At 45.7% G+C, this 20758-nt stretch overlaps 2 protein-coding genes across 6 annotated transcripts in view; one reads left to right on the top strand and one right to left on the bottom strand.

Annotated features, from left to right (window-relative positions):
• Positions 1 to 14524, bottom strand: part of LOC100219283 (alpha-2-macroglobulin-like protein 1) — a 28517-nt gene extending 13993 nt beyond the window's left edge. The window contains exons 1-18 of the mRNA XM_030268287.4: positions 14342 to 14524; positions 13528 to 13711; positions 11635 to 11670; positions 11138 to 11282; positions 10441 to 10493; positions 10107 to 10127; positions 9531 to 9690; positions 8832 to 8916; positions 8327 to 8438; positions 6951 to 7059; positions 6305 to 6414; positions 5354 to 5518; positions 4843 to 5064; positions 3902 to 3965; positions 3315 to 3460; positions 2609 to 2755; positions 1245 to 1418; positions 139 to 244 (exon numbers count right to left, since the gene is read on the bottom strand). Coding sequence (XP_030124147.4) covers positions 139 to 244; positions 1245 to 1418; positions 2609 to 2755; positions 3315 to 3460; positions 3902 to 3965; positions 4843 to 5064; positions 5354 to 5518; positions 6305 to 6414; positions 6951 to 7059; positions 8327 to 8438; positions 8832 to 8916; positions 9531 to 9690; positions 10107 to 10127; positions 10441 to 10493; positions 11138 to 11282; positions 11635 to 11670; positions 13528 to 13711; positions 14342 to 14409 — 2107 coding nt within the window. The 5' untranslated portion in view covers positions 14410 to 14524. The remainder of the gene's footprint in view (positions 1 to 138; positions 245 to 1244; positions 1419 to 2608; positions 2756 to 3314; positions 3461 to 3901; positions 3966 to 4842; positions 5065 to 5353; positions 5519 to 6304; positions 6415 to 6950; positions 7060 to 8326; positions 8439 to 8831; positions 8917 to 9530; positions 9691 to 10106; positions 10128 to 10440; positions 10494 to 11137; positions 11283 to 11634; positions 11671 to 13527; positions 13712 to 14341) is intronic.
• A 1584-nt stretch (positions 14525 to 16108) lies between these two features.
• Positions 16109 to 20758, top strand: part of LOC100231773 (alpha-2-macroglobulin-like protein 1) — a 24691-nt gene continuing 20041 nt past the window's right edge. For 2 of the 5 annotated variants that reach the window (XR_004367331.3, XM_030268203.4), the window contains exons 1-5: positions 16109 to 16367; positions 18595 to 18781; positions 19118 to 19280; positions 20013 to 20065; positions 20352 to 20372. Coding sequence is in view for 3 of the 5 variants with exons in the window: in XM_030268203.4 (XP_030124063.4) it covers positions 16297 to 16367; positions 18595 to 18781; positions 19118 to 19280; positions 20013 to 20065; positions 20352 to 20372 (495 nt within the window). In the remaining 2 variants the exon portion in view is untranslated. The remainder of the gene's footprint in view (positions 16368 to 18594; positions 18782 to 19117; positions 19281 to 20012; positions 20066 to 20351; positions 20373 to 20758) is intronic. The other 3 variants (XR_003959374.4, XM_072926431.1, XM_072926424.1) reach the window with 2 other exon arrangements.

The raw sequence follows: 20758 nt of genomic DNA, 5'->3' as shown, positions 1-20758 counted from the left end.
ATGAACACAAACTTTGTTTCTCTTATATACAAACAAGAAACACAGCAGGATGGGGGTCAGTTGTCTCAGCTGCAGGCTGGCCAAAACTGGGAGAGGGAAGAGCCTTCACTCAAGAAGTTGAACATGTCTGTTGCTTACCAACCATAAAGTGTTTTCTTAGATGTATCTTTTTATGAAAGTCTGGAAGCACACAGGAAACAGGTTTCTTGATTCTAGTGTTGGTAAATATTTTCATACGCAGTTTCTGGGAAAATAGTACAGACAGTAAATCATTGATAAATAAAAGGGAACAAGGAATGTTGAAACAATCTCATGATCATGGGTATCAAATGGAGGCTGGTGGCCAGTGATGAAACACTTTTAAAGGCTGCTTGTTTATATCCATATGCATAACCTTGTGGCTCAGACTCTGACCACTGCATGAGGAATGGAAACCAGTTTCTGAGGAATACTGGGACCAACTATTACTTCTCAAGTAGATTTCAACTAGGTGTGCACTTCATATGCCCAACACTGGCAATGACACACAGTCTAAGGAATAAGCATCTAGGAGACAGCAACATGCCTTTTGAAGGGAATCAGGGTCTGTATTTGTATGGCAGAATTCTGTTAACTTAAGAAACCCATGCAATTGAGTCTACATTTTGCGTTGTTTTCAGTGTGTTGTTACCCTCTTCTCCTACTTTGAGGTGATTCAACTTGAATATATTTTATTAAAGAGCATTCTGCCAGAAGCAGCACTCAGCACTTCTTGCATTTCAGTTAGCAGACATGTTAACACTTTTCTGGCTATGGTGCTTGTTAGCACATCAGTTTATTTTGTTGTTTGTCTTGACAGTTAGCTATAAAGCCAAACTGTGAAAGACTTCCTTTCATTTAAACTGCTTGAGGATAAGTAAGGAGATGCTCAATGAAACACAGAGCAAAGCAGTTTGTAAATACAATAATAGACAAGTGGTGATTGGTCAGAATATGGTGAGGTGCTCAGGCATTACTGCTGTATTCTTTCCACTACTCCTTTGTAGTTTTGGGAACCTGAAGTAAATTTGTTCATTTTCACACAATCTTTTTCTTATCAGGTTGTTTGGACTATACTTACTCAGCTTTCCCCATAGTCCCCAGATGAGTGTGGCTATGCTGGACAACAAGGAGCAGATGACTACTTGTAGGCATTCAGGACAGCGCATTCAGGACAGCAGGACTTACTAGCTCAGGAAAATTTTAGAGGAGGTGTAGGCACCCACCTTAAACAGGTTATAGACATCAGCCTCACTTTGGTACCACGGTGCACCCATCCTAGATTTTTTGTGGGGTCTGGGCTGCTGGGGCAGGCAAGGGTATGCCTCAAAGTCTTCGAGGCGGTAAGGCAAACCTCGTCCTCCAACCATGAAGCTGTCCTCGAAGATTTCCTCATGCAACTGCAATGGAAAAACGCAGGCCTTCAAACAGAGCTGGCCAACAACCACGCGTATGGGTCAAACTTTTGGGTTGTTGCCCTCTATTCTATATTAAAGAGCTTTGCAGTTGAGGAAGTTCGCACTGGCCCAGCTTACATCAAGGGACATAATATGAAGGACATATATAGGATAATATATACTAAAGGACATCAATCCAAGCAGTGGATGTAGACAAGCAGCTTTTAGGCTGCAAGACAGTTCAAGCCTTTCAACACTAGGGTGCAAAATTAGGATAAAAATGCTTCAGTTTAAACACAAGGCATTGGCACATCTGATCTACATAATTAAAGCTTATTACTTTACACACCTGTTACAGACGATGCAAGTGCTCTACACTAGGACAGCATCCCTATGAAATGGACCACCAGATCACACTGTGGGCCCTATCAACAGGTGTAGTGCCACCCCCTGGATTTGGTGAGGTTTCTTTGTAACACCCTGTATACCTATAATTTAACTTACAACTTTGCATGAGGCATACACCTCTTTTATCTCTGGTACACTTTGTGGATTTGTGTTAGGATTTTAAATTTTTGCAGTATTTTTGCTCCAAGTTTTAAATTAGTTCCTCTGAAACATACAACTGCTTTAAGGTAGGTGCTTCCAGCCCTTCTGATTCTCAGAATCCACCTGAGTGCTGACAAAATACTGACCACTTTTCACCGGGTACTGTGTGCTTTTGTCTAGCTACTGTTTTCTAAAGAACTGCTCCAAAACGCAGATCTGTCACATGGTTCTAACTCAGCAGTGGTTGGCACAGAGGGATAGGAGGACCCTGCCAGAGCAAAATTCCATTTTAAAGGCTTAACCTCACTGGTTGGTGGAAGACAGTAAAGCAGAGATGAGGATGTGAGGGAGGCCACTAAGCACTCTCCCTCCAAGCAGAAAGCACCAGCATTTCCTTGAAGCAGCTCTCCCTGCAGTGCCATGTAGCAGCCACCACCCTTCAGGCAGAGGCTCACAGCACAGAGCCAAAGATGAAAAACACAATCACCCCATAGCTGCTCAGAAGAGGCCAAAGAAGGGGCATGGCTGGGCAGCCACCTAACACTGCAGCTGTCCTGGTGTGTACTGTGGGCTTCCTGCCACCCATGCATGGAGGCAGAAGGCAGGCAGGCATTAAAGGGTGGGACACAGCAGGCTGCACTCACACTCTCTGCTGTTAGGGTTTGGTTCCTCTCCAGGAGGATGCTCTTGTCAACAGCTCGCACAGAGCACAAGGACCCTGGAGCAGCCTTGAGGTTCAGTCTGACTTGTGATCCTGGGACCTCCTCCTTTTGTGAGAATTCCAGTGCCACCTGCAAAAGATGACAAGGTCTGGGGGCTTAGCCTTGGAGAGTGGGACCCTATGACTCTTATACGTCTGGGTTGCAGAGGGAAAGATTTGAATAAGGTAGGGAAGGAAGATGAGATGCTGAATCAAGCCATCATGGAAGTCCATTGGGAAGGTTAAAGGGGCTGAGTGCACACAGCCCTAGCCAAAATTCCTCTATCCATCACCCTCTGAACCAGAACTACCACAGGGAGCTAAGCAGACACGTTTCTCCTCTGTGTTAGTGAGCGTATGAGGGACAGTGTGTTCCCAAATCAGTAAGAGGGAATGGGGGAAAAAAAGAGCTCAAGGGGACATGGTTTACTCCTTGAGCAAAGCTTGCCAGCTGGTGTTGTGGTGAGCAGGACTAGGAATTCAGGGAGAAGGAGGTTATCTGTCTTGTTTCTCACCCAAAATACTTGGGCATCTGGTTTTGCATATATCCAGCTTACACCCTTTGGACGAGGATAAAACAGGACCGGGAACTACAGCAGACCAGAGCACATCAACGATGCTATCACACTCCTTGTGTGATTTCTGCTCACCTTATGTCTGAAGCACTTTTCTACTTCAAAGTGCTCCACATCAGCCACCACCTCTCCATCTGAGAAGATGGCATACACCAGCAGCTTGATGTCAGGCAGGAAGTCATTGCCAACAGGCAGAGTCAATGAGAAGGAGCCCTGCAGATCTGCAACAGCAGCAAGGAAGAGAGGGACAACATCCAAACAAATCAACTCATTGGAGTGGGACACACATTAAGAATCAAAAGAGGGACTTAATAATTTCTACCTTAACAATAAGAACACCCCATGCAGATAATGTCACAAATTAACAATAAACCAAGCATATCAGCCATTTCTTTGACTCATGTCTTCTCCAAAGGTACAATTTAGCAACAAAGTCATAAGATTGGATGTTAGATCAATTAGACAAGACAGAAGGAGGACAATTGCCTAGCAAGACACTGAACTGAGAGGAGATTGTGTTGGTCTTAGGAGCAGGATCACCACTAAGAACTCAGTTCAATATTTCCCACCTGTGGATAAGAATAACACCTGCAGACAGAGTCACTGGAGAGTGGTCAGTTTTCTGGGGTGTGTTATGAGACACTTCTCATGTTTGTACTCACTCTCACGCTGGGTAATTGGCACCTTTTTCTCTCTGCTGAAAAGGATCTTGCCTTTTGCTATCACCTGAAGAACAAAGAGAAGAGCCATTCAAGGGTCTGAATTCCAAGAGCATGAGGAAAGTGTGAAAAGAACACAGGAAGAGAGAATTATATCTGACAAATGTTGCCCCAGAAGCTCCTCTGGCAGGACATGATCTCCAGAGTCCTACAGCAGATGCTGATGGTATAGCTGGGTAGGACTTAAGAGGTGTTGGTTAGGCCATGAGAAGGTGAGGCTGCTTGCAAAGCCACAGGTACTTCTCAAGCTATGAAGCTATGCTCTTAAGACCCGGTGAACTCTGATTTTTGCATTACTAGGATCCAGTACTTTTTGATTGCACAAGGGAGTCCAGTTCAGTAACCAAGACAGTCATAACCTCTCAGCTAGGCTTTAGTCACACCCTTGCTTTGACTCGCTTTCTTGAAAGTGAACTTCATCAAACACTACTGCATACCTGTGGTGTGCATTAAGGCCCTGTGCAAGGGCCTTTCAAGCTTTTCCCTGCAAAGATACAGGCAGGGGAATGTCAGCTGCCCCAGAGATTGCCTCTTAGTTCTCAGACAGATTGTCCCAGACACAGACATCTGGGGCACACCTTCTGGGCAGAGTTCAGGCTAGCCAGCCACCGCCATCCATATGGACATAAGAGAAAGTAGGGCAAATGGCAGGCATCTATTGCCAAGGTTTAGGTCAAGACATGGATAACAAAGCAACTCAGCTGGGGGCTAGGAGCAGGTCCAGGAACTGGAAAGCAGACACAGCTTTGGGCAGAACAGAAGTCACAAACTGATTGTCTAGGAGTAGCTTTACCTTTCCTTTTAATATCTCTGTGCTGTGAGAAAAGGGTAAAATGCCAGTAAGCATAGCCTTGCCCTGAGAATCAGCTGTCTTCTGTGCTCACCAAGTAGTAGAAATCAATGTGGTCTTCTTCAGAGCTGAGTTTATCCTGGGAAAGGATATAATCCACCTGCACTTCCTGCTCTTGATCACAGGACATCACGTCATTCTTGGCCTTGATCTCAAGGAAGCTGTCGCTCTCAGAGTAGAAAGGTTTCAGCCAGTGGAAGTCATCTTCTTCCATTTCAGAAATTAAACTGTTTTCACTTGGAGGGTTGTAGGTAGCCTTCCGAGCACATAAACACAAGAGGACAATACAATTAGTATCAAGTGATGCAAGGGAGCTTGTACACCTGTTGAAACTCTGTTATCACCCAAGCTGATGTCAGACTGCACATCTGCACACCTAAAATAATTTGCTGAAACATAATTTTAAAGTCTCTTATGAGATTTCCTCTTACAAAGTTTTAGCAAAAATCTAAGCCTAGTAGATTTGACACAATCTCATTTTTCCTCTATCTTTTGATGGGACACACCCCACACCAGATAAAAGATTCTCAGTGGCTGGTACTCACCCTCAGAGAAACCATTGTGCTGTTCCAACTGGTGGTATCCAGTGTGAAGTCAGCTTCCCCCTTCTCATCTGTGAGGAGTGACAGCTGTGTCTCCTTATCATTGACATCAATTATTAGATGGACTGTTTCATTTCTGAGTGGAGACTCTGAACTGTGGCAGAATATCTGTAGGGAAGGGGAAGAAGTTAATACCCTGTTGTGCCAGACTCTGAAGCACTGCCAGTCCTTAATATTAATTGCTCCTATCACTGGGTTCCCTCAGCCCTTTTAGCTTTCAGGGCAGTTGGAAGGATCCAAATAAAAGTCCAATAAATACATGAAAGCAACAATTTGAAGCTGTTCAGGACTAGAACAAAATAGTAATACAGGCAAATGAGACACCTCTACTGGGGGAAAAGGTGAATTCCTCAGATCCTGAGATGTTTCTTGGACAATGCTGCAGGATCTTTGATGATCAGAAAGAGATTTGTCTCCAACAACTTAACTCCTGCTGTTCCTTGCCCTCCATACTGGGGTCAGTACTAGCCCAGGTGAAAGTGTTCCTAGCCCTAGGACAGCAGTCCTGGCATCACTCACGGGACCTGAGTTGGAAATGAGTGCCAGTGAACCGATATGCACGGCTTTAGAGATTTCTGCCAAGTTACCATGAGCTTTCATCCAAAGGGAATGTTATGTGCCTGCTGACGCCACCCCCATCCCATATGCACAGATTAGTTTCAGGAGATGCTCCTGGGGAAGCCTCCAGAAACTGCAGCTGGCCCCAGAATTCCAGTCCAGGAAATATACTATGTTAGGATGGAGGAAAAAAAAAATTATTCTACAGCAGGCTTCACTCCTAGTTTCTGGGTGCCAACAGAGTAGCATTTACTTTCCTGGAGACTGTACATTTCTTGCTACAAAAGGTTTTATCTGTGATTCATTCTGAGCAGAGGAGGGATCTATGAATGTTACCTTCCCTGTGTATGGTATCCCTCGTTTGTAGAATGGATGGAGGTTGACAAACTCTACAGATTTCATTACCGTTGCAATGGGAATTAGAGCCACTTCCACAGAATGGGCTCCTGGATGGAGAGATGAAAAATCTGTTGAATCTGAAGCAGTGTTCTTAGGGAAGCAGAAGTAAAAAATGTACTTTAACACTACCTATGACATCTACAAGCTCTAAATTTAGGAGACAAAATACATTCTTCTAGGATATGATTCCATCAAGCTTTCTGGGATTCCTGCTTCATGACATGATGCATAATAGCCTATAAGTATTTATTTATGTGTTTATCTGTTTATGTTTTTTGAAGATAGAGGGAAACTAAATGATTATTTATAAGCAGTCCAGAACTTTGCAACTGGCTGAGGAACACCCTCAGTGTCCAGGCAATCACTAAGAAGTTACACACATGCGAAGGGAGGTGAACAGTGGAGAGGATCAGGAAATCTGGTGAAAACAGATGGAAGAGGTACTAGAATAGAGACTATTGCCATGACAGAAGATTTGAGAACCTTCAAGTTACTTTTTCAAAAGAAATTCCACTGCCACTTAAAGACCAAAACCAAAAATGTTGCCTGTGAAGAAGAGAATGCTCCATGTATTATCCAGTACCTGTTCCATTTTCTACCATTTTTCCTTCTGCAATTACATAGCTGTCAGCTTCATTTATTTCCAGAGCTTCTGTCTTTATTGTGAAAGTAGCACAGCCATCCTTATTTGTCTGCACAGAGAGGAGAACAGAGAGAAAGAGTGTGGTGTGAAGGAAGAAAAACTGTTCCACAGACGCCAAGCAATCCTAAAGAAGTATTTCCAGATATTTTTGGAATAGAGGAAAGCTCCCAAATCCTAACTGCAGAAACCCATCATGGATACCTTAGGCAGAAAAGAAAATCAATATGCTTGGATTAAACAATCACCAAAAAAAGTGGCAAAAAAAAAAAGTATTTAAGACAAATCACATAAGGGTTAATTATGTCACAGAGAATCTCAGGAGACTGGATTCAGCCCAAATCCTGTAGCTGAGAGGGCATGAATTTCATTATGTGAGCTAAAGGTCTCTTTGAAATGTTGTGGCCCTGATGAATAAAGCCTGACAGTGTGGCTTTCCAAACATGACCATTCCTGTGACATGGCCATATTAAACACAGGCATCCTGCCAGGTACAGATGGCAAGAGTTTTGCCAATCATTGAGGCAGAGCCTGGGTATAGCCAGTGTTTCTAGCCATGCCTGTGAAGTGCTCCTCAGAACCTTTCAGGGCCTCTTGCATGCCATGTGGAGCTGGCATTCAGCGGATGTTTTGCACAGCTAAGACTGCACAGCATTCCAGCTGGAGTGCATTTTAAAAGATGCAGAGATCCAGCTAGATTTTTATATTCTGGCTCACTACGGGCTGGTCTGACATTTAGAAATATTTTCCTGTGGCCCTCAGGCCAAAAGAGCTGCATCTAAAACCCGTGGGAAAAAAACAAATGCGAAGCACAAACACAAAAAATAATGGACACATATGAGAAGAAAATGTAACCAGCAGTGGACATAATTTCAGACCAGACACTAGCAAGCTTAAGATGATTCATTGTGCAGGGATAGAGCAAGAAACGGCACGGATCCACAGTCCGTCTGATGTTCTGATAGCCTGCTTATTGGTGGGTGTGGTCACAGGGCTGAATAGGGCAGTGATCTGAATAGCCCCACCTGATGGGGTGATCTGATTGCACACAGTGTGATGCAGACCCTTGGAAAGGGTCCCAGGCACCACTGCCTCCCATGGCTTACACCTTCTCCCAAAGCATGGAGTCAGGAATGCACAGCTAGAGCTGTAATTCCACCAACAGGGTTATGGGAAGAGGAATCAGTGCTCTGGTCATGTCCAGCAACTGGGCAGACACCAGACTGGACAGGCTGGTGCCCATCTGAGATGCGTGGAGGCAGGTTAAGGGGGCAGAAGCACATTTCCAGACACTTTTGATCTCCTATTTGTTCACCTACCCAACTGTTTTGCTTCTGAATCGCCAAACTTGTAGAATTGTCGTTTATGTTCTGGGTGGATGTCAGAACAATAATTTTTACTTTCCCCTGAACAGGCTTCCCATAAGTATACCTATGTCAAAAGAGAGAAACATTCACCAAAAGACAGACTGCTGACTGTCAGCAGAAATATTGGTACAGGACACCTCCCATTCTCATCAGGAGAAGTGGAGCCTGGAGAGCTTTGCTTTGTACCTTGTTTGCTCAGGAACTTTAGCTCATCTTCTAAAATAATTTTGCATCCCCCTCCACCCACTATACCCAGCATCTTTAGTGTCCTTCAGCCTCACAGTAAGTGACCAGGTGTGAGAAGGAGCCCATTCCAGAGTGTGATCTGTTTCCCCAAGACACAGGGTAATGCAAAAAAGATCATACTGACAAGTGGAAGACCATTTCTTTTTCATGAGCAATCTGGAGGTGGCAGTGGAGCCAAAGGACAGAGATCACAATGGTATCATGTACTCACTTGCCACAGGCAACCAGCTGAAATTCCTCATCTGATGCAGTGATATGTGGAGGGTGCTCAATTTTAATCTCAAATTTTTTCGGCACTGTATGGAAGAGAGTAAGATAAGGATTGAGGAAAAAAACAATGGATGGTATGGATGAGTATGGACACTGACAGAAATTGTGTTATAGCTGCAGTCCAGATGAGGGAAAGACAGTGACGTCCCCAGTTCTTCATCAACATGCTGCAGTCGAGTTACTCCCTCCAGCCACACCACCCTGAACTTGCTGCTGCAATTGCACATGGGACTGCTTTCTACTCCAGCTCAGGCAAGCTTAAAAATTTTGAATAGCACAAGGTTCTGTCTTTATCAATGCCAATTAATGGGACCAAGCATGATTCCACTTCCCATTACAGCAACTGACTGGAGTGGGTGACAAACCTAGCCCAGAAAACGGTGACAATGAGCAGCAAAACGTGCTCATTACAGGGCCCAGATGCAGGTAGAGTGATATGTCAGCCCATGGCCTCTCCTTTGTACCCTGTGCAGCTACAGAACCTCCAGCCCTGCATGAGGTGTGCACACAGACCATCCATCCTTGTGTCCATTCTGTTGTTCTCCTAAGGCAAAAGGTGGGATGAACACAGCTGCAGCCCCTGCTCTCTCCTCCAGCTACCCACACTGCTTTTCCCTCCCCTCTGGTGCTGAAGTCTCACCGTATTCCTTAACACTGAAGGTTTTTTGAGCCATGTCCTGCTGCACTGAGATGATATAGTTCCCAAGCGATGCTTCAGATGCCAGGGGGAAGGATAGATCCACAATGCCATGATTTGACTTTACATTCAGCCACTCAGCAACACGGTTGTATTCAGGATCCTGTTTGGAAAAGGGCACTCAGAACCACAAGTCACACTGGGAGCACGTGTACCTGGCAGGTCCAGCCATACTCAGGCACAAGAAGGAACTCCAAGGGCTTAAACTTGACCCAGTAGAGAGGACTCCAGATCGCCAGGAGAGATACTTTTGCTTCCCTCCAGATTTATTTTAGTAAACTTAGGAATTACAGAGGCTGCCAAGAACAGTAAAGCTACGGAAGTGGCAACATCATCACACCATGGGAAGGAGAAGCAGCTGTACTGACCACATAGAAGCTGACCACACAGAAGAACTTTTGGCTGAACCTGAACTATAACCATAACTTCATTAAGTTACATTTGTGGCACACCTCTGGGAGTGAAAGATCTCAGTAGAACAGACAGAAACATCCCTTTGGTTATTTCTTTGTCACTTACCTGCAGCCATATCTGGGAATACTGTAAAAACAAGAGAAACACAATCTCAGTTTTGTAAAACAGCATCCATGTGAACCAGTATAAAGAACTCTGCCTGTCATGGGTCCCTGAGCAGAAATTTCTGCCCCATCCAGACCCCACAGTATGTCTCCTCCTCCCTCTGTGCCAGCTTACACCCATCTTTTTACAAGGGACCAGTGGATGCGTGGTTTCCTCCTAAGATAATTTATTTTTATAGTTTAACAGGCATAAAGGGAGATATCTCTTTCATGAGCCTCTCAATGTGTCTCATGCTGAAGCTCCTACTTCTAGAAAGGCACAAGGTGATACTCACCTCATTTTTAATGACCTTAAGGTTCTCATCAAGGTTCACAATTCGAAATTTCACTGCAGATATAAAGAAAAACATAGTAAAGCACTCTATCTGCAACATGTTCTTGCACAAACTTGCTTCTCCTTCTCCATGCTCCAGTATTCATACCTCAGAGATGCTCAGGTCTTTTCCCAAACAGCCCTCCCCAGCATCTCCCACCCCAGAGGGCTTTGTCTGGGAGGCTTATACACAACTGTGTGCTGCAGAACCCCGCTGCCTTTACCTATAGAGATTACAAAGCTGGGGTAAACAGTGGGCTTGTCTATAGTGGGGTCTGTCTCAAGTCCAGTCATATCATGAAGATTGTGGGGACTCTGTAATTCTACAGCTTGGAACTGACACTCTAGGTTTTACTCAAATATGAGCAACAGTCTTCAAGGCTGTCCAGTGTCCTGGATAGTCCTGGCTTTCCCTTTACATCTCACTAGAGATATGGCACCAAAACAACAGCCAGGAGCAGCAGGCTGGGAATTTGGTGTAACACACCTTGGAGAGGAACATCCTGACTCAACCTGTTCCTAGAAACGCTGGATAGTAATCTGCTTCCTTCCATCTCCAACAGCCTTAGCTTGCTGCACTTGGTGAAATCTTCCCTCCAGGTGTGGCTGCTATATTGACCCTTCCCTCCCCATTTCCATGCGCTGCCTTCTTGCCTTACCTGTTTCTCCAGGTTTGTATAAGCCCTTGTCTGTCTCTATCAGAATTATATTATTCTTGGGCTTGACCAGAACTTTTTTGTCACCCTCAAGGAGCACATTGTCTCCACTGTGGATCAGGACATGCAGAAAAGCCACCTCCTCTGACTGTCAGGTTGAAAAAAAACCAAAAAAAACCAACAAATTACCTCAGACTACAAAGAGCTTGAAACAGAACCAGAGGCACCTGTCCTTCCAAAATCTCCAATGTCCCCTTCCTCCTTTCATCTCCTGGGATTTAATTCTCTCCTTTCCCAGTCATAGTCTCCTTTTTGTTGTCCAGCTTCTTCATTCCCTCTTCTTTGCCTTTCTGCTTGTCATGTTTGCCTCTTTGCACATTTATTTTCCCTCTTTACTATCTTTCCCACCCTGCACCTCCAACATTAACATGGCTCAGGCATAGGAGAGGCTGAAGCCCTCTAATTTGTAAGAGCAGAAATAGATAAGAGACATATCCTACCTCTGTTTTCTTGGGAGTTAACATGAGGTCTGGCACCTAGGTTGATTGGCACAAGGAAATCGAAAAAAATTCATCAGAAACTTGGCATCTTGTCACAGATATAAGATATCATCTCACTGTTAAAAAATCCCCAGATTCCAGAGTCTAAATTCTTCTGTATGACTCCGTAACCCACTTGTGATTCTAGGGAGAAGCAATCACTGTCTTGTTCATTAACTTACTAGTGAACTGACCAACATGTAATTGTCCCACTTAACATAAATGTGAGAGTTTTATGGAACTAAGTAAACCACAGGAAAGTCAGATCTGAAGTAATGGGAAATGGGATGCTGATGAGGCAAACACAGGACATCTCAGCATCAGAGAGATAAACCTCAGCAGGAGAAAGATCTTTTTGGTGGTTTTGGTTTTGGTGGCTTTCCTGAACCAGGACTTGCTCTCTCCTAAGGGCTGGCACCAAACTCTTAGTTAATTATTGTCATGCTGATGTAAAAGCCAAAAGTGACTACTGCCCCTCCTTGAATGCTCCTGAGTCTGCAGGGCAATCAGGGCATAGGCACAGTGACTTTGTGCAGTACCGAGGAAGACAGGGGCAGTTTGTAGAGCCTCAGCACCACACACATCTCCATGGTTCTCCAGAAATATAGCTGAAAGTTCTGTTGTCAGTGTGTCTAGATAAGCTAACTGCAGCAGTCAGCAATGACAGGAACTCAAGGCATTCCAGAAATATCTACAAATATCCTTGGTTGTGGGAATCCAGAGCTTCCCTCTGGCTGCCCTGGAAGGCCTGGGACCGCGGCAGGGGGTCAGGTGTTTGTTTTTTTTTTTCAACCTGCCCCGAGAGACACTGTCTCTGATCTCTGTCCATGGAAAAGAGTTTTCAATCTTACAGGATGAATTACAAGCTCTGAGTGCTTGATATAAGTAATAATTAAGTGTGGCATGGGTGCAAAAGTAAAATTTTAGGTTTCTAGATTAGGGGTTCAAAGGGGACAAGATGGAGGAAATTGGGTGTGTCTTGTCCTTTTTCTCCTTCATGCCCTCCATGTTTCACTGTAGTGTTGGTATTTTTCTGTTGGTTTAGGCTGAGGACACACTGTTCAACGTAGGTGACAGATATTGGCACATTATTGTAAATATAGCACAGGAAGTTTCTGGTATATAATGTTTGTAACATCCCACTGAGGGGCAGAGCCCCACACGCTGCCCTGCAGGACAGACCTGCGGCAGGGCAGCAGAACATGTTATAGATAAGCAAGAATAAACAACCTTGAAAACAGCACAGATGAATTATGACTTCTTCTTTGGCAATGGGGCAGAAAGACAGAGACTTTCTACAATCTCGGAATCATCAATACCACAGATTCTGACACTTGGTGAAATTCAGTTCATTGTGGGTTCAGCACCATCACAGCTAAATTAAAGCAAGCTCAATGTCTATGCAGGCTGCAGCTACATCTGGCAATGTAGATGCAGCTTTAGAGCAGAATGGTCCTCTAGGAGCTGAAGGGGCAGGCTCCTGAGGAAACAAGGATGAAAGGAATATATTTGCAATGCATTGACTTTTGCTGTGATATACAAGCACTTTTAGGGACAAAACACTGGTTAAACTGAAAATAAATGTTTAGCACGCTTTATGTAGGATGAAATGTGCTGATACAGATCAAAAGAGATCTGTTCTTTTCTATAAAGACCTTTTTACACACAGGAAAGATGCCCTACTATCTTAGACTCCAGGACACTGTTGTATTTTGCCTAGCACTGGTAGGGAAATATACTTAGCCTGCTTGAAAGCTATGGGAGGGAAAAGGACAGTGCAACCAGAGAAGTGCCGTGCTCTTGTGTGAACGTGAAAGTATCCCCTGTCAAATCAGCAGCCACATCTGCACTCACCTGGAAGGTGATGCTCTGAAAAGTGCCCGGCTTCTCCACATCCTGCTCCACCAGTGTGTGATTCTGGGTTTTTGTCTGCAAGGTGACAGCCAGGTGGACGTTCTCATTTAGGGAGCTGAAGTGAATGTAGAGCTTCTCCTCCTGGGACTGCTGAATGATAGCAGGGAACACCACCAGATAGTGACTAGAAGAGAGCAGCACATGTTCAAAAACAAGTCAGAGGCTGAGGTGGACAGGCCAGAATCTATCTCTGCTGCTTTCATGAAGAGGTAGACCAAGGGTGAAAAATGTCTGGAGGACTGCATTGAAGGAAGTTTAATGCTTTTAAATTAAGCTCCTTTTCAAACGAGAAAGGAGGAATATGCCCAGTATAGAAAACTCCCAATTTCTCTGTGTCACCACCCTGCCACCAGCCAGGACACAGCTGCCCAGTCCACAATGCTCCAGCTGCGAGTACACAGAGCAAGGCTGTGTGAGGAAGCCAAAGAAGCCAAACATTCAGTGGCATTAGACTTCTGTCCTCGTACTAGACTTCACCCCCACCAGTTCGGCACAAACAGAGGCAGAACTCCTGTGGCCTCTGTAGCACTGTGGCGTGTGCAGTGCAGCTCCTGCACAAGCCAACACCGGGGGCTGCCCCTGCAGCAGTGCTTGATGCCTGGGACTCTGCAGGAGCTGCTTCTGCTCAGCCTCCCTGGGAGCCAGGCCCCCACCATCCAGCTCTGGGGTGCCAAAGACTGCAGCCCCTCAGCACCACCCTTCAACAACAGGCCCTTCCACCAAGCCCCCCAAAATCAAAAGAAGAGAGTCTCACGGTTCCAGGCTTGCTGCAGCTGCAACTGGGAATAGGGTCAGGGCCAAGAGGAGCAGTGGTGCTCCCATTGCTTGGGCTGGGACAGACAGCTGACTAGATCCACACTGGAGGAGAGAACTGCATGTATTGATGGGTTGGAGCAATCCTAAATACCCCCTCAAGTACTCCTAGGTTCAAAGAGTAGGGGAGTTAATACATGGAGTATGGGAGTTAATATAATATCTTTTCTAGGCTAATGACACGAGCTAATATTTACTTGCCCCCACCAACAGCAGACTGAAGGTCACATAGCACAGTTCTCCACCCACACTCACATTCAGGTGCTATTCCAGGCCAGGGTGGATGCCAGGACACTGGGAACAGATATATGGAAATATATGTCTCTAACTTAGGCTGAAGGGGACTTGGGAGAGTCTCATCTCATCCGGGGTTGGTCTGGACCCTGGTTGCAGTTTCTGATGAGAGCCAAATCTGCACATCAGCTACTGTCCTCAGCTTGTAAAAAGCATCATCAGTTTTTAAAAAGCAACATTAGCAATCTTCCCCTCATCCAGTCATTACTGCAACTCGGAGTAAAAACCTTTCAAATCACCTCCATTCCATGCATCACTACCTCTGTCCACCCATCCATCCCAGCCATGTCTGATCCTCCTGGGTACAGAATCTTTTCCAGGGCAGCTCCTGCTACCTATGCCAACTCCTCTCATAGTTCCACTGTTAGGTCTTTCCAAATAAAGCATGACACTCTAATAAATAAATAAATAAAGTCCACACATATTTTATCAAATCTCTACTTTACATGTGTCCAAGCTGGATACCCAGTCTTCTGACAGATTCCCCCATCCATAAGGTGATTCTACACTGACACCACCACTCCCTTCCTCCAGATTCTTCCCAGGCACTGCATCCTTGTGTTTCCATCTCCTGAGTGGCAGCAGTGAAGTGCACAGGGCTTGGATGAATTTGCCCTCGAGTTACAACCTCACCAGAAGGTGGATGTCGTCATTCTGTCCTGGCCCCTCTGTGTTTTAGCAGAGCACAACCAAAGGTACACAAGCACAGAGAGAATTTGCCATCCACCCATGCCTTGCTCCTGGCTGAAGCAATCCCTGGGGTTTACCTTGGCACAGTGGCCATCTGTGTGCTTAGCACCCACTCTCCTGGACCACAGTCCGATGTGGGCACACCAGCCTTCAACCTAGCACTCACATTGCAGATAAACCTCGGGTTTAAAGCACTGCTTGTCCCTGATCTGGGAGCACATCTGAGTCTCCAAAATTAAAATGGGGTTTGAGTTCAAGCCTAAACTAGTGAGAGAAAAAACAGAAAGACAACCAAAAGATAATAAAATGCTAAAATACTTCCCTTCCTCCAGGGAGGAATGGGGACACTGGCAGAACTGCATATGAAGCCCTGGGCACGTCCAGCTGGAGGCTGCAGGTCAGGAGTGAAATTCCAGTGAGAGGCAAGTAACACCTAAAAAGTTCTATAGAAGAAGAACTACAGAGAAAAATCCACCGACATCACAAAGAATTATTTTGCATCCAAATGTTTCCGATGATGCCCCAGTAAAAAAAATTTGGATTTTTTTTTTTTTTGCCTATATACCAAATAGAGTAACTAAGTACTCCTGCTGCCAGCAGCTGTGCTGCCTGAGGCAGACAAGCCCTGTCCCAGAGAACCACCGAGAAGCTGTACAGAGTCTGCAGCAGCCGCCTCTGGTTTGTAAGCGGTAAACACGGCCGCCACCCCTTTCTCCCGCCCACATTCCCAGCGCAGCGGCCTGATCTCCACCTTGGCGCTGAAGCCAAGGGAGGAACGGCCTGGTCAGCGCAGGAGCTGCGAGCTCCGTCGGCTCTGGATGAGGGGGAGAAGGAAGACAGCAGGAGCAGGGGAGAAGGGGGTACTGAGGAGTGGCTAAGCTTTCCTTGGAGGAATTCGACCTGCAATCAGCTATGTGGAGGATCATTCTCCTGTGGGGCTGCATCCTCCTCCTTCCTAGCGCGGCTGGAATGCCTGCAATGCTGTAAGAACTTCGCTGCTTTGCAAATGTGCTCTGGTCTGTGAGGGATCCTGGCGGGGGGCGGCAGTATGACAGAAATGGGACAGAAGTCTTAAGGTGAAGAGTGTTTTTCCGGAGAGGCATAATTTCTCACGTTCCCAAGGTTTTGCTTGGTTTCCATGTGCACTTTCCCTACATTCCCCCTGCTAATTGGCTCTTCCTTTAGTGCCTTTGATGTAGACCATGTATTTCAGCAAGGACTCGGCAGAACGACTGCCAGCTTTCTGCATGTGCTTAATTCTGACCTTCCAATATCTCACATCTCCTGCTGTGTTCCAGAATATGTTTTCTTTGGGCTAAGCTTTTCTTCCCAGAGTCATAGGTCGCCATTTAATAGTTTAGCCAGCAAAGCTGAGTGTCTTTACAAAGTGAGCAAACATGAGCCCAAGTATCTGGCAGAGATGCTCTTGGTACAGCAGTATGATCAGTCAGGCTTGGTTGGCCATCTGCTCCCACCACACCTTTCCTCAGACCTCTGTCAAGGACAATTCCCAGTACAGCTTCTTTTCATATACTTTGTCAGGAATGCAGCTCCTGTTCCAGCAGACACTGCTGTGATGTCCTGGCTTGTGAACTTGTTCTTGCTTTTTTGGAAGGCGTTTGCTTTTGCACCCATGGCACAAGTGCAAACAGAAGCATGACTGTGCTTGAGCAGTAGATGTTACGGTGGAAAATATGGCAGCGGGTTGTAGCTGGGTTCCCTCCTGCTGCATGTGTGCACAAGCCTAGTTTTAAAAACCTTCTCCAGTGGGAGTACTTCCTCTAGGACATGTTCCATAGGCTGACAAGCTCCCACTCAAAGGATGTGCTTTACTGCTGTCTGCTTGCCAGTGTTAACCTTCAGCATGAAGCTTTGCTTTATGGAAATACCACTTCCTTCAATAGGTTGTCTGCTGTCCTGCCTGTATTCCAATTTTTTTCATAGATTCATGATCCAGCTTGTATCTTGGGACCCTTGGATGACAGCTCCAGAGATGTTCTTTCTTACTTTTATAGCTCAGAAGGCAAGGGCAAGGGATTAAATGTTAAAGGGGTGTAAGAAAATGTTCCAGAGTAAAGGATCATTAAGAGCAAGGGGGGTGTCTAAACTAGTGAGACAAAAGTAAAAGGATCATTAAGAGCAAGGGGGGGTGGGGGAGGTTTTTTCAGTGCTCATCCCATCCTTTGGGATGAAAGCAGTGAAATTTTAGTGCTCATCCCATCCTTTGGCACAAGGAGGGAGGAGAGCTCATCCCATCCTTTGGCAGAGGGCGGTGCCGTGAGTCAGCTCAAATAGGAAAAACAAAATGTTGTTGGTGTGTGTTTTGAGATCCTCAAGGCGGCTTGGCAGCACTCAAGTGTGACAGCAGTCAAAGGCTCCCGGCCAGCAGGACTTTGACTCTCTCTTGCCAGGGTGCTGAGCTCCAGAGAGCTGCCAGCAGATCACCTCCCTTCCTCCTGCTTTTCTGATCTGTCCAGGCCCTCCCCTCTGCTTCCTGCAAAACATGGTGCTGGCTGAGCCTGTCCAAAGGCAGTGAGTGGGAGGAGTCAGTGATAAGAATTTTGAAATCTGCTTGAATGTTGGCTTTTTGTTGGTCCTAGATGCTACAGTATAGTAAAAGATGGGAGCAAGCAAACAGTGAACAGCTTTTTGGTGTTATGGACACAGATCAGAGTAGATGCAGAGATGGGAGAGCAAGCAGAGGGCAAAGAGGACTGTCAGGAGCTGAAGTGAAGGTGCTCATGGGTCTCTGTGGCTGGGACATGGAGCTGGGACACTGGGTCCCTCACAGAGGACATTGTTTCTGAGCCCAAGAGTAGTGGGAAAACCAGCCAACAAAACTGATGGTGATAATGTAGTGTGGTTCAGTGAAAACATTGAAGACTTGGGAAACCTGCAAGAGAGCCAAGCTGCTGCTGATTCCTTGGGTGATGTGGGGAGGTCCCTTCACCTTATTTTCACTTTTAATTTGTAAGGTAGTGGCTTTATAATTTTATATGTGCATGCAGCATATAGTACTGCCTCACTGTCAATGTCTGCAGTACCTATAGATGAGAACAGTGTCATGTGCCACTGGTGTCATGACAGCAGAGTGAAGAGACCAGAAGTCTGCTAGGAAGTACCTAAATACAGGTCAAAACCTGCCCTCTTAGAAAGTCAGTTTAACCTGACTTCTCTCTTCTTTCTTCTTTTTCTCTTTTTTCCTAACAGAAACTATGCTGTGGCAATACCATCTCAGCTCTACCACCCATTCTCAGAGACAGTGTGTCTCCAGCTCAGCAGAGAGCAAGCAGTCCCAATCCATGTATCAGTCACCTTGCAAAGCAGAGCTGGGAATGAGACTCTGATCACTCAGTCTGTCTCTCAGCTCCCCTTCTTCCATTGCAGAAGCTTCCAGGTGAGGAAGATACTTTCAAGGGTTTTTACTAGGGTGGATATTGCATGAGTTCTGCTCTTGCTGGGCAGGAATGCAAAGAATTGTGTCTTCCTATGAGGACATCTTAAATGGCCAATAATCTTCTGCTTCAGCCTGCATAGGTCTGCCAGTGTCCTTTCTGCTATTTAGCCCCACTAATATTTTACCCTCGTAAAAAACTATTTGAAATGTTCTGTGAAGCTTTCCAGGCAAGAAGAACTAGAGCAACCCAAAAGTTATATCATAATTGTTATTCCAAAACCCTTGGGATCAGTGAATGGGATCCACCCTGAATGATGGTTATAACTATACCTGCAGGTCCCTCCTCCTGTTGGAAACCCCGATGAAGTGGCTTTTGTTGTTATCACAGTCTCGGAAGCCAACTCAGAGTTCCAGAAGAAACAGAAAGTCCTAATTAAGCATGCAGACAAGAAGACTTTTATCCAGACAGACAAACCTGTGTACAAACCTGGACAGATTGGTATGGACAGAATGCCATGTCTTGTGAGAGAGAGGGTGGTCCTCCGGCCACAAAATGTGGGGTACTCTTCTAGTCCTCTGAACAGGACCTGCTCAGGAAGGGAGATGGGCCACAGGCTTCCTTCTAGGCTTTGAGGGGTTTGGGAATATCTCTCCTATGTCAGTGTGCCGTATGCCACTGTGAACAGGGTTTGTGTGTTTTCCTTGATGCGTGAGAAAATATTTAGAAGCCACAGTGTTATACTCATGATTGCTCCAGTTAAAGTCACAGCTGTCTGTCAGGGCTCTAAATCCCTCTCTTCCCCACAGACTTCCTCAGGTGAGGATTGCACACCTACAGGTCCCACCACTGCCCTTGCACAGCTCAGATCACCACAGGGTTCAGCTGTTTGCCCCATGCCTCTGCACACCTTCCACTGGGATGACCTTCAGTGCAGGCAAGACTGAGTGGCCCACCACAGGTCCACTGTCCAGAAAAATACTCTTTGCCACCAGCACAGCCAGCCTTCCCAGAAAGCCCCACACTGCCTCTCCTAACACTTTTTTTTTCTAGCAGGCTGTCAGCTCCTAGCAGGGCTTTGGGCATAGGCCTAGAAGTGGATGGCTGTGTCTGCTGCCCTCATCCTCTCAGTGAAACACATGTACACATCTTTCTTAGCCTTGTGTTCTTGTTATTTCCTATTGAGAGACTTGATTTCATTTCAGCCAGTCCCGTTTTCCTTTTGCTTTGTAGTCAAGTTGCGGATTGTGACCTTGGATCAGAATTTTATTGCCAGCAGTGAAACAGTAAGTCAAGAGGGAAGATACCTGAAGTGTGGAAATGTTATGAGCTGCCTGCATGTCTTCTAGATCAGTGCTTGACCCAGCCAGGAGATGTGTGTACAGCTGGTCTCAAAATTACTTTTGGTGCTTACAGTGTTGGGCACCACCTGCAAGACAGGAGCTGCTCATGGGTTATGGGCAGTTGCTTAGAAAAGACTGATGGATGGTTGGGGAATTAAGAAATACCAGGGAGGTGGACGGTAACTTACCTGAAAGCATCCCAACAGTAACTATTGTTTTCTCCCCACAGCAGCGCTTGGTGGAACTGAAGGTAAAGCTCCTACTTTATTGAAAGTGATGAACTGTTCTCATCCTGGGGAAGACACAGGTTTGGAGATGGTGGTAGGGAAATATTGATGCAGAAAGTCAGCTAGCTCAGAATGAATGGGAACAGTCCTTGACTGTTCCTTCCCTTCCTTCGTTCCATGTCCACAAAAGTTTGGCAGAGCCACGACACTGATCACACAGGGATCCCTGGGTGCCACTGAAAACCAGCAAACCTTCCTAGAGTGGTTATTGGAATTCTAGTTCCTCTAGCCTATGAATTGAAGACTTGTGAAAATCCTGAAGTTTTCTTAAGGAGACTTTTATATTTACCGTATAGAAAACAAACATTTGACCAGTTAGTGTTGTGACTGCACAGCTAGAAACACCTCC

Source organism: Taeniopygia guttata, chromosome 1 (genome assembly GCF_048771995.1).
Source record: "Taeniopygia guttata chromosome 1, bTaeGut7.mat, whole genome shotgun sequence".
Taxonomy (NCBI): domain Eukaryota; kingdom Metazoa; phylum Chordata; class Aves; order Passeriformes; family Estrildidae; genus Taeniopygia; species Taeniopygia guttata.
Note: the sequence above shows the minus strand (reverse complement) of the source record. Positions and strands in the feature narration are given on the sequence as shown.